At 39.4% G+C, this 12,369-nt stretch overlaps 1 protein-coding gene across 1 annotated transcript in view; it reads left to right on the top strand.

Moving 5' to 3' along the window:
* Positions 1-12,369, top strand: part of BCAS4 (breast carcinoma amplified sequence 4) — an 82,465-nt gene that overhangs the window by 17,443 nt on the left and 52,653 nt on the right. Inside the window, exons 3-4 of the mRNA XM_060233236.1 lie at positions 7,867-7,968; positions 10,182-10,316. Coding sequence (XP_060089219.1) covers positions 7,867-7,968; positions 10,182-10,316 — 237 coding nt within the window. The remainder of the gene's footprint in view (positions 1-7,866; positions 7,969-10,181; positions 10,317-12,369) is intronic.

The following is a 12,369-nucleotide window of genomic DNA, read 5'->3' as shown; positions in this document are numbered from 1 at the left end:
GGAATAACTTCAGCATAAACAAAAATAAAAACATTGACTGTATCTAATTGGTACGTACGATAGAACAGGTGGCCTAACAACTTCTGACTTTAAGTGCCAAAAATCAGAATTCGTTGGGAACTAGAATGATAGAATGATAGAAATTATATAACAATCTGCAAATTCTGTCCATACTTTATCTAGAATAAGAGACCATTTTTCAAACATTCCAGTGTGATATATATTCTGATTTCATAAAACTATCAGAAACCTTATCAGGAATACCATATTCTCTTGAGTTGGTTGTACCAGTATATTAGGGACAGTTTTATCTTTCCACCATACAGCTATAAGATACTTTGCAGCTGTTAACTATCATGAGCAGTTCTTTATGTAATTTAGGTCCGTTATTCTAGGCCTGGACTCACCTGATGGTTTTGAATGAAAAAAGGATGTTATTGCTTTTGAGTCTGTTGAAATCTGTTTAGATTTTTGTTGACCAGATTTTCCCATGCTTTATAAGGCATGGGATTTTGATGTCTGATTTGTAGAGATTTTAGAGGGTAGAGGATGAGAGGGGGGGTGGAGTTAGGGAACCTGATGTCCTTCTACTCCACCATTGATACCTCCCCCCATCTTTAAACATTATGTTGGCATTTTAACTGTTTAAATGTTCAGAATCACTTGGCCTGGTCCAGTAAACTTTCAAATCTCTCTGAAGATGTTTGGCTGAACAAACTTAGTTTACAACAAACACTAACCTAGGTTTTTTGTTTCTGTGTTTGCTTATTGTTTGCTTCATCTGTGGTTTAGATGTGGAAACATTATTTTACAGTCTCATGTGGCTGTGAATAATTAGGTTGTATACGGATTTTTGACCTTATCTGACAGCATCAAATTGCTGTGCTTAATCTGCTGAATTTGTGCTTTGCAGTGCTAAGTACTTGAAATGGTAGTGGTGTGTTCCTTCCAGCAGCATATGAAATGGTATCCGAATCTGATAAAATTTTATGTCATCTTCAGATTAACTTGAACTCTTGCAGTAAATAAACCAAATTTGATTGTTGCCATCAAGAATGTAGGGGCATAATTTTAGTTACTGAATCAGTAAAACATTGCACAGGAATCTGCTTAACTCCTTTCAACATCCTGCTCTTCAGGGTTGGCTAGCACGATATGACTCAGTGAATTTTTAATGTAGATAAGTTTGTGCATATTAAGTTGTATGATACATGAAGAAAATTTTTAAATATTAACCATTTTTTTTTGTATTTTGACACTGAACTGAAAAAGGAATGGCACTTTAGAAAAGATCATTGTTGCCTTTATAAAAGAAAATTAATCACATCAGATTTTCTTTTTAAGGTCATACAATTTGATATAAAGAAGGAAGCATTTACATTCTATCAATTCAACATGGTACTAGGTTATATTGAATGACACTCTTGCCTCTATTAGTTTGGTAATATATATTTATCATATTTGAAGACATGCTCTTTTTTTAGACGCCTATGGCTGAGGAGCAAGGTGTATATTGTTTAAATAAGAGTTTAATGCAAACAAGACTAACCATGAAAAGTCATATGTCCCAAGGATTTTGTTGTTTTTTAAAAAGCTGTCCAGGTCTACATCTTCTTGTTTTTGTTTTCTTTTTGCACAAATGAGCTAAAACTGATGGGAAGCTGGTAAAACTGGGTGTTCTTTGGTAATAACATGAAACAGAAATGTTTTTTAAGCTGTAAAATAGCTACATGGGCTGGTGTTTTATCTCTCGGTACATTTTAGTGTCTATTCAACTTGCTTTGGAAGTGGTATTTTCTTTTGTAACACTTGCATAGAATCATAAAATCATAGAGTTGGAAGGGACCTCCAGGGTCATCTAGTCCAACTCCCTGCACAATGCAGGAACTTCACAAATACTTCCCCACACACATACATCCCCAGTGACCCCTGCTCCATGCCCAGAAGATAGCAAAAACCTCCAGGATCCCTTGCCAACTTGACCTGGAGAAAATTTTTTGACTGATCCCAAAGTGTCAAAAGGGCTACAAGAACTAAGTGCTGATGCAATCTTTCCTGCCCTCCCTCTCATGATCTGCCTAACTCATTTTGGTCTTCTCTGGCTCATCAGTGAGAAGTATAGCACATACTTGGTTGTGTTGAGGGATATAACAGTTCTTACTAACACTCAATAAGCAAGTAATTAAATTTCATAAATCACTTTGGCTAGGTAGTGGTGTTAACTATGCCAGTAATTATAGGTCTGTCTTTGTTCAGCAATTTTTTTTTGTTTCATTTCCTTCCTTGGTAGAACTGAACTACAAGTATTTTGATGAAAGAATCAAAATGTTGATTATGACTTGCAGCTTTTTCAAGCAACTGAGGTATACATGAACCTCTGTTTATCTTTATGTAAGCAGAATGCATTAGTTGACTTTAAATAGAAAGTAATTTTTTTTTCCTGTATGTGGTCTGTAGTAGAAACAAACAAAAAAAATCCTACAGATTATTTCCGCTGGCACAATAGCACTTCTCTTGGCAGAGCAGGATGGGGGGATTTTTTGCTGATTTCTTCTTCCCATCATACACTCCCCCTCCACATTGTATACAGGAGTTTTCCTGGGGAGTCCTTTGAGCCTGGCCTGTATAGCCAGCTATAGCAGAGGGGCAGAGTCAGGAAAGTTCTGTTCCAAGAGTAAAGTCTCTGATGAGAATGTAGGATCCAAGCCACTCTGTGGTACAGTGGTTGGAATGTTGAGCTTAGAGGGGCTGTGGAAGGGCTGTGGTTCATTGGGAGAGCAACTGCTTGGCGTGCAGAAGGTCCCTGGTTCAACCCGCAACGTATCCAATTGAAAGGAATCAAGTAAAAGGTGATGTGAAAGACCTCTGCCTGAGACCCTGAAGAGCCATTGGCAGTATGAGTAGACAGTAGTGACTTTGATGGACTAACAGTCTGATTCAGTATAAGGTAGCTTCATGCTATCTGTGAGGCATAGGTTAAAATTCCCACTCTGCTTTCTGGGTGACCTTGAACCGGTCACTTACCCTCAGCCTAAGCTACTTCACAGGGTTATTGTGAGGATCAAATTGAGAGAACGATGTAAGTTGCTTGGGGTCCCCACTGTGGATATAAGTGAGTGAAATATTTGAATTAACACTGATGCTGCTGTTGTTGAGATTATTGAAAGAACTTCCCACTGTCCCCTGCACCCTGTGCAGGTGATGCAGTCTCATCCTGCTGCAGTATCACATCATCAAAAGGTTCCTGAAAGTCTTTGCTCAGCAGTGGTTCTGTATAACTGTGTGCATCAACATTTGACTAAATAAAAGAGCAATCAAGTGGCAATCAGGTTTATTTTAGCATAAGCTTTCGTGAGTCAGACCTCACTTTTTTGCATCCATAATATTAAATGAACATTTCCATAGAATCATGTATTCGGCTGCTTAGAGGAGATATGTGTATGTGCCTTCATGTTTAACACAGAAGACAGATGTTGCATATTGGATTAAAACTGGATATGCCGGAAGCTCAGCAGTGAGTTTTTTTCTTGAGGTCTGGTGACAGCATATTTTCCAACACATTAAGCTTTTTATAAATGTGACCATTGAATATTGTTTCTTTTGGCAGTAGGTGGTCGTAGATTTCTATACATTCTATTGCTCTGCCATAACATATTCAGCAGCCTTGTGTTGCAGTTGAGTTTACAATCACATATTCAGATTTAATTCCTCCTCCCATTTATTCTTTGGGTATCTTTCAGGCCCCATGCCCGGGCTGTCATGTGGCAGGGCTGGATATGGCAGAAGCACCTTCTCTTGGTGGCAGGGTGAGAGCAACAGGAATTGAGTACTGTCCTACTCCACTTCCTTCTCCTTAGCTCTGTCATCTCTTGATCTGGGAACCAGAAATTGTATGTCTTCCTTGGCCTCCTTCCACAAGCCCTTTAAAGACCCTGCCCAAGTCTGGGGCATGCCCAGTGGCTTGCCTCTACTCAGGAGCCCTAAAATTTATTTATTTATTGGATTTATTTCCCGCCCTCCCCACTGAAGCAGGCTGTATGTATACAATGTTTAGCTTACAATAAAAAAAATAAGGGTGTGGCTGAGTCAGTGAGAGAATTGGGACAGTTTCTCCCTTTCTTTTTTCCTCTTTCCTGGCCCCTGGGTGGAGCTGACAGACAGTTGACAAAAGGGTAGGCTGTGAAAGTGCCAGCTGTCATTGATCAGCTCGCTGCCATGTAGACTTTGCAGGATGCATCTACAGCCCCACTGTGCCTGGTGCTGGTGGATGCTGGGTTTGATGCCATGAGGTGTCAAGAGGAGAGGGTGGGATCTGGCATTGTTTCTGTCTCCCCCAATGGTATACCCAAGTTGGAACTGCTAAAGATATCAGATTTTAGGCCAATGTTCTAGCTATTTAGACTTATTACTTAAATATATTCAGCTACAAATAAAATTTGAAACAGTGCTTTCCCTTTTCTAATATAACTTGCATATCAAAAGCTTCAGTTCTACTGAAATTTGCACCTTGTTCTTCTGCCGATGAGTTTGTGCAATCTCAGATTGTCCTGTGGTTTAGGAGGATACTCCTGGATTTGTCATTTATGTATGCATGCAGCTACTGGATGTATTAAACTTTGAATTGTCTGCAGTGCCTGTGTTTTAGCATTAGTGTGCAGTATTGCAGTATATTTGCATTAGAATCTAAAGTGCTATCTTTTCTGATGGATCTATGTTAAACACCTTGTTGGTCACCGTGTGGAGTCTCGACAATATGTTCTCTGCTGCTATATAGATTTATTGCTCCTTGGGATTCTGAACTTTTTTTTTTTTTGCTGATTAATATTTCCAGAGAGGTAAGATGGAAATAGACTTGGAATTTCTCTTGCCATTAATTTGTCACAGTGCTAATTTTCAGTGAGTATGGCATGGGTACGCTTTCAACCATTTGCTACATAACTTTTTCTTATTTCTTCTTAACCTCTTAATTTCTTACCTTGCTCAGTGTTGTCATTGCCTGTTTGAAAATTTTGTGTGTGTGTGCATTGAAGCTGCATTAATGCAGGGTTGCAGTTGTTCATGTTCAGCTGATCTGGAAGATTAATATTGGGACAGTTAGTCTGAATTGTGACATAATGATGTATGTAAGTGGTCATGAATCTGCTTCCCTCTTTGTAAAATATTTAATCTGTTCTGATGTCACAGCACTGAGCATTTATCTGTAATGAGAGGTTATGGCCAAACCGTAGCAGATGTTACAGGAAGAGGAGGAGACCATACATGTGGCTGCCTTTTTTTTTTTTGTGGCAGCCATCTCTATATTATAAGAAATAGTTTTGAACTGAGACAAATTGAAATTAAAAAAGATGTATAAAATAAGTTCTTGGACATGTATGCTAGCTGTACTAAATACCGTTCTCTTGCTTCAGGTGCAGGAGCGGTAGTAGTGGGTATAGGTATACTAACTGAATGCATAGTAGGAGGCACTCATTTGAACATTCAGTTCTGGAACTATGTGCTTGCATTTTTAGAAGAACAGAGTATGGATGACAGATTCAAAATGGGACAGGACTCTTCTGCCTTTAGTACTGAGTAAATAGAAGGATTTTGTGGGTGCATATAGCTCTCCAAGATCACAATTCATTCCTTAAATCTTTTGACCAACACAGCAGTTGTGCAAGATTAACCAGCACAGTTTAGGGTTTGCCTAAAAAATATTTGCCAGGTAAACCATAACCTCTGAAACTTCATACAGTGAAGAACATTTTTTCCAAAGGAGCAAAATTGAATTGCAATGTTTAGCTTTGCAATTAGCACTTAATTTACTGAATTAATGCTGGCAAATTTCCACATAGTATTTTTGAATGTAAGAGTTGTGCCTATCTCTTTGTTAGTCATAAGGATACTGCTGTGCCATTCAGGAGCAAACTGTTTTGGGACAGCAGTCTGCTACTCCTGAATTGCTTTTTATGCTACGTGTTTTATGCTTTGTGGGAGTATCATTGTTAAATCTGTGTGAAGTTGAACTTCGTTTGAATTTTTTATTTTTTTTTAGTAGGCTATGCAGCTTAGAAGTTAAATGGAACAACTGGTATTTCCTATTGACAGCTGTTCTCTTGAGCCCTCCAGCAAGACATTGAAGCTAGAAGGCTAGGCTAATTATTGGGCCCTTTCACATTTTACCTTCTTTCCACGTGCCAGGAACATGTGCTCTTTCTTTCTGACCTTTCTCTCTCATCCTTACAGAAAGAAAGGATTTGTTACACATTACTTCCTTAATAAGCATGTTAGTGAGGGGAGAGGGAGCATTATGCAGTCTGGATTTCTTGCTTAGGGAGACAGAGGTTCGTGATCAGTTTATCCTGCAGGACTCCAAATTCTTTTTTGCACTGCTGAGAAAACCACATACATCAAGGTAAAAATTATTTAATGTTTAGCTTGTTTAAATTTTCAAGAAGGGGGATGGTTCAGGTTTTGGCTGATGGTTTTCCCATGCCAAAATAAGCATTCACGTTCATTATTACATGCTGATTCCTTTTCAGCACCTTTGCTGGCATGGATCTTTAGTGTGCTTCAAAATAAACCTGCCATTCTGTTTCCTGTCCAGATGAAGATGGCTTCTTTGTTTTTGTTGTGGCGATAGTTTGCTTTTACTGTAATTCAGTTTGTTAATATCTTGTTTTGTCTACATCTGCAGATTGCATTCACACTAAATATACTTAAATTAGCTCTCTGAATGGCTTTTTGGGGTGTCTTCTTTCAAGATTAACAACCTTCATAACCTTTCAAGATTAACAACCTTCACTTGCTTATCTTTGTTAAATTCGGGGTCAGTTTTTAACCCTACTTAGTTTTGTTGTCATCCAACCAATAATTTGAAATATTGTACAGCAGAACCAACTATTTGGGTTAGTGGGATATGAAATGGAGACTGTGATAATCTTTTCTCATTCAATTAATGGTGTAAAATGTGATGTGTTTTTTTGAGTCTTGTTCATTATTTAATGGACCGCTTTAAGGATAAGTCATACATGACATAAGCTAAAGAAAGCTATCCTAAAAGTATAGATTGTTTAAACATTCCTTATATTTCTGTTGTGTGGGGTTCTTTTTCTACTGAACACATTGTCAGGGTGTGGTAGGTACAACTCCAGACCCTCTTCTCTTTGTTAGCCTCCAGCGCTAGGCCCTCTGGGGCCACAGAGACACACTTTAAAGGGCCACATGCTAGCTAGCTGATCAGTGCTGGCTGGCTCTTTAAGGCACCAACCTGTGTCAAATGGCCACCTGTCAGTCAGCCCTCTGGTGGTTCAACTCTCAGAACAGGAAAAGGGAACGGCTGAGGAGTGATTGCTACAAGGCCACCATAGTTGCTTCCAGATCTGTCCATACTCCCATAGGGCTTTTTGGTAGCATGAGGTTACTGCGCATGCCCCAGTCATGACTAAGGCTTTTAAAAGGTTTGAGGGAGGAGGCCAGAGAAGACAAAACTGTTTGGGCTCCCAACTCCGAGGGGAGTTGACCTAGGGGAGAAGATGTGAAAATGTGGTGCTGCTTCACCCCACCTAAAACCAAGGGAAAGCAGTACACATTGGGCTCATGGTAACCGTGGCCTAGGGCTTGTCACACATGGAAGACAGACTTGGACAATGTGGATGATAAGGGAGCACTTGACATTGTTGAATCTAAATGAGAATCGAGTGAATGTTTGCCTGGATGGGAGACCACTGGGAGAGACATGTCAGCTATTCTGAACATTCTGAAGAAAGTACTGTAATATAAATAAAACAGCAGCACTTGTGTTTCTAAACAAGAGTAATGGTATTCTGAAATTTACTGAAAGTGTTTTCTGATGCAGCTCCCCCACCCCCGCTTTTGTCTATGCAGATCAGAAGTGACACATCCCAGTTCCTGGATGAGACAATTCCACTAATTAAAGCCAAGATGATAGAAATGAACAATATCTATTTGAAGGTGGATAAACTAGAGGTTTGTTATTTACATTAAGTAATTTTTATGCAGAAGATTGGGTGTTTGAAAGTTCTTTACTTCAGAATTTGTGCGGATTTGACCCAGTGCATTGGATCAATGGATGCAAGGATTGTGAGATTTTTCCCACTTCCCCTCCCCTGGAGCCATTTCTGATCCTGGGAAAGTTTATCCCCTGGGTTGAGGGACTTGTGTGTATATTAGTTGCCCCAGTTGGGCAGCTGAAATAGAGAGGGGGAAGAGAGTGAAATTGCTCTGTTCTTTCATTGCTGCTCATACAATAGGCAAAGAAGGGCAATCACATTCTTTTCTCTCTCCCCGCTAGAACCACATGACTGGTATAGCTATTAGTATGTACAAATTCCTTAACCCTGTGAGAATAAACCTCCCTGGTATGGAAAATGGCTGCAGAGTGCAGGGAGGAGATAGACCATCAGGGCTTTCTGCTAGCCTGCACTCTTAATCAGAATATATATAATGATAATGGATAAGGTTTCTTGGCCTATTTTACTCTTTGGAGCTGAAATAACACCAGAAATCTGGCTGTATGAACTGTTAAAACATTTGAAAATATCTAGTTTCCTGCTGGCCAGCACATAGGATTTTAAAATACTATCCCCCACCCCATCTGATCTTGACTATTAAAGGAAAATATATCAGTCTCCTTGTCCATGGATAGGTAGGCATACTGTATTTAGCTTGGGGCTATACATCTATCTAGAAAATTAAAGTTGGCTTTGAATAACATTTTAGAGAACTTACAGTTGCTGTTCAAATGTCAGTGAGACATATCACTAAAGCACAGAACTTGCAGGCTTTTAGAAAATTCTTGTTTGTACGAATTTATCCCCAAAATCAAAATCTAGCAAAAGGGAAAAAAAATAAACAGAAGTAAATGCAGGCTGCTATCTTCAAAACTTTCATGACTGTTGACTGTTAGGACACTGGTTTTGGTAGACTGAAATGAGAACTCCCCAGCCATTGGTTCAGCAGATGAGGTATCATGAAACATTTATGAACATTCCAACTGAAGTTTAAAAACTGCTGGCACGAATGGTCCTTCAGGCAATGGGACTGCTGCCCTCACTTTGACAAGCTATATGTTATATGGCTGAGTGCAAGTTCCCCTCTGGGACAATACATAGTGTAAGATATTTATCACAGTGTTTAGTATCTACGTATTATCTGTTTAATAATTGGTGTTTAACTGTCCTGGACGTAAAAGAAGCAAGACATATTTAAAAGGAATTTTTACACTTCAAATGTAGTCACTGAGTGATGAGATGTAGTTTTTCTCTCATGAGATTTGAGGGATTTGTACTACAGACAGAAAGTCAATGTAGCTGATTTTTATTACTGATTAGCATTTTTAGTAGATCAGAACACTGCATTGTAGTTGCCTAATTATGCACTTTCCACTTTGATGAAGTCCTGTGATGTTGGTTAATATTGTTCTTAATATGGGAAGTGGCAAATGAATTTTTCTTTTGGTGAATTTTGCCAATAGGTCTATTCAAGAAGAGCATTAAAATTCTGAAAATTCAGAGACTTGTTTGAAAAATTATGACAAACATACGTAATTTGCCAGAATAGCTACCTTATGTTGCACTTCTGGTTTATGTATTCTCAATATAATTATTTATTGTTAAAAAGTGTTTTTTATTGCTCGCTGGTATTTTTCTGTCTGAGATTTTACAAAATGTGTAAAGCTGCATAATATAATCCCTTTTGACACCAACAACATTGCCTCTTAGCCTGGCCTGTAACTGATCATTTTCTGAGTTGTGTATTGCAAGTAAATCTATGTCTACACACAAAATCTCCATTATTAAGTTTAGATGTGCCTCCCATGATCCTAGATAGGGCTGTATTCCAGTTGTTATGCATCTCTTCAGTTTGAGAAAGTTCAGGACATACTAATGACAACCACAGACTATCAAAATACAGTGCTGGACTAAGAGTAGCTGCCTATGATAGCATCCTCCTTATCTTCTGTATGAAGTAGCAGTGATCAGAATGGGGATTAGCACAGCCCCAGTCTGCATTGCAGGTGTTATGCACTTGATTCAGTGTGACTGACACAAGGACTACGATTGCTGGAGGAAACTGTTACCTAGAAATTCCCCTTTGTAACAGTAAGATATGGAACCACAACAGCTCTGAATCTAGTAAGATTCCATCTCATTTGTTCTTTTCTCCTCTAAAATCTCTAGGCATTTGTTAAAATGGTTGGACAGCATGTTTCTTTCCTGGAAGAACAAGTGCTCCAAGCAGAGAAGGCTCGTGCTGTCATCCCCTACACCGTCCAAAAGCTATTTGGATCTGCTGCTATCCCCTTATTTAACAAAGTAAGTGTGAGAGTTCTTCACTGTGTGATGGAAATACCTTTTTACCTCACACCTTGGCTTATAATTTATAAGTTGTGCAGTTTTAGTGTGCACTTTTCAAAAGGCTTTCCTACCATACAGGGATGGCTGGTTTTTGGAGATGGACAGATGGCTAATTTAAAATATATGGGTTATATTCAGAATCACGTTCTGAAGTCCTATATGCTGATCCGTTTCAGGTGGCTTACGTACATGCAAACTTTTACCCACATATGAACTACAGATAGCATGACTATTCTGTTCCGTAAATCAAAGTTCTAGCCCACTGTCAAGGCTGATCCTGCCGTGGTGTGGTAATGTAACCAAACTGTGCATGGTTTTGGTATCAGCAACTCCCTGAGCAACACATACACAATAAAGCAAAATAAGGCTTTATTGAAGAAATTCAGGAACACGGTTTTAAAAATAAGGCATATAGTTCAGTGGCAGTAAAATGCACAGATAAAACAAGAAAGCTAACTAGCTACCTCTTATTGGAGTCCTAACACAGCACAATTGGTTCTTTAAGCACAGAGTTCTTGACCATAATACAGATGTCTTCTTGGTGGTATGGAGGAAAGGGTAAAAACTAGAAGAAGGGAGTAACACTTCTTCTCACTAACTATATTTATGGAAAACTGTAGGCCATAACCTCCTCAACCAGTCACTGGGCAGTATCCCTGAAACCTTCCAGTTAGGAGCGAGTTCTCTCCTCCCACTTCAGATACACAGCTGAAGAAGAGTTGGTTTTATATCCCACCCTTCACTAGTTGACGGAGTCTTGGAGTGGCTTACAATCACCTTCCCTTCCTCTCCCCACAGCGGACACCCTGTCGGGTAGGTGGGGCTGAGAGAGCTCTGAGAGAACTGTTACTGGCCCAAGATTACCCAGCAGGCTTCAGTGGGGAATCAAACCCAGCTATCCAGATCAGAGTCTGTTGCTCTTAACCACTACACCAAGCTGGTATACACTGACACTAATTACACTACACTAACTACACTAAGTGACCCTAATTAACAGGCCTGGATGGATGACCTTGATGAATTTCTGCTAGTGTGTTGAGTGACTAGTACCTGCAATAAATCAGAGAACTGTGTAGAACAGCAAAGTTAAATTAGAGAACAGTGGAGTTTCAGCTGGAACAGACTAGAAGATTCTTTTAAAATGGTCTGTGTCTTGACCCACAGTGGATTCTGAACCTAGAACTTTGGGAATGCTGCTTTCATCTTCAGTACAAAAGGAAGGCTAGACTGTATTAAGACTTTTTCACTTCAGGTGATCTTGGGTATGCAGCCTAGGTTGAGTTGCATCATGTTCTTTAAGCATAGGGTTAATCTCATTCTAAGAACATGAATATGTGTCTCTGCATGCTTTAGAGAAGGGTATTTGAGAAATAATTGTCATTCTGTTGTTCATAATCATTAATGTGGATTACTTTGTTCCCTGCTAGTGTCTCATTTTGCCCCTGTTTCACTCTTACACTTTGCTACCTTCTTTACTAAAAAAGCTTGTGAACAGATCTCTGGTAATACATTTAGGCTGGAACGTATTTCCTGCAAATTTATATAAAAGATTTGAGCAAATATAAACATCGCAAAAAAAAATTAACTTGCAATTAATTTGCCAAACAAAACATTTCCAGAGTATTAGAATCCCACTTAATTTTTCAGTGTTCCAACATGGATGTCAGTTGTTCCTGCAGAGACAATATTTCAGTAATAACTTGGAACAGTTAATTGGGGCATGATCAGATGGCATGATACCCTCAATACAGTGCCTTAAACTGGAAAGACAGTAAGCAGGCAAAGTGGTTCCCTCTAATGTACAGGTGACTTCTCTGTTGCTGTTTTCACACAAGAGACTAAAACTGCTTTTGCTGCCACATGTACAGCCTCTCCCACCCAGAACTGGAAAGGCTGAGCACAGCTAGTACAATACTTTCTCCTCTTTCAGTGCACAGCACAGCCTGCCATCTGGCCTTGTGCTTGGGGGTGGGGAAGGTGGGGAGGGCAGAGGGGCTCTCTTGCAGGCTGT

This window comes from Heteronotia binoei, chromosome 2 (assembly GCF_032191835.1).
Source record: "Heteronotia binoei isolate CCM8104 ecotype False Entrance Well chromosome 2, APGP_CSIRO_Hbin_v1, whole genome shotgun sequence".
Taxonomy (NCBI): Eukaryota; Metazoa; Chordata; class Lepidosauria; order Squamata; family Gekkonidae; genus Heteronotia; species Heteronotia binoei.
Note: the sequence above shows the minus strand (reverse complement) of the source record. Positions and strands in the feature narration are given on the sequence as shown.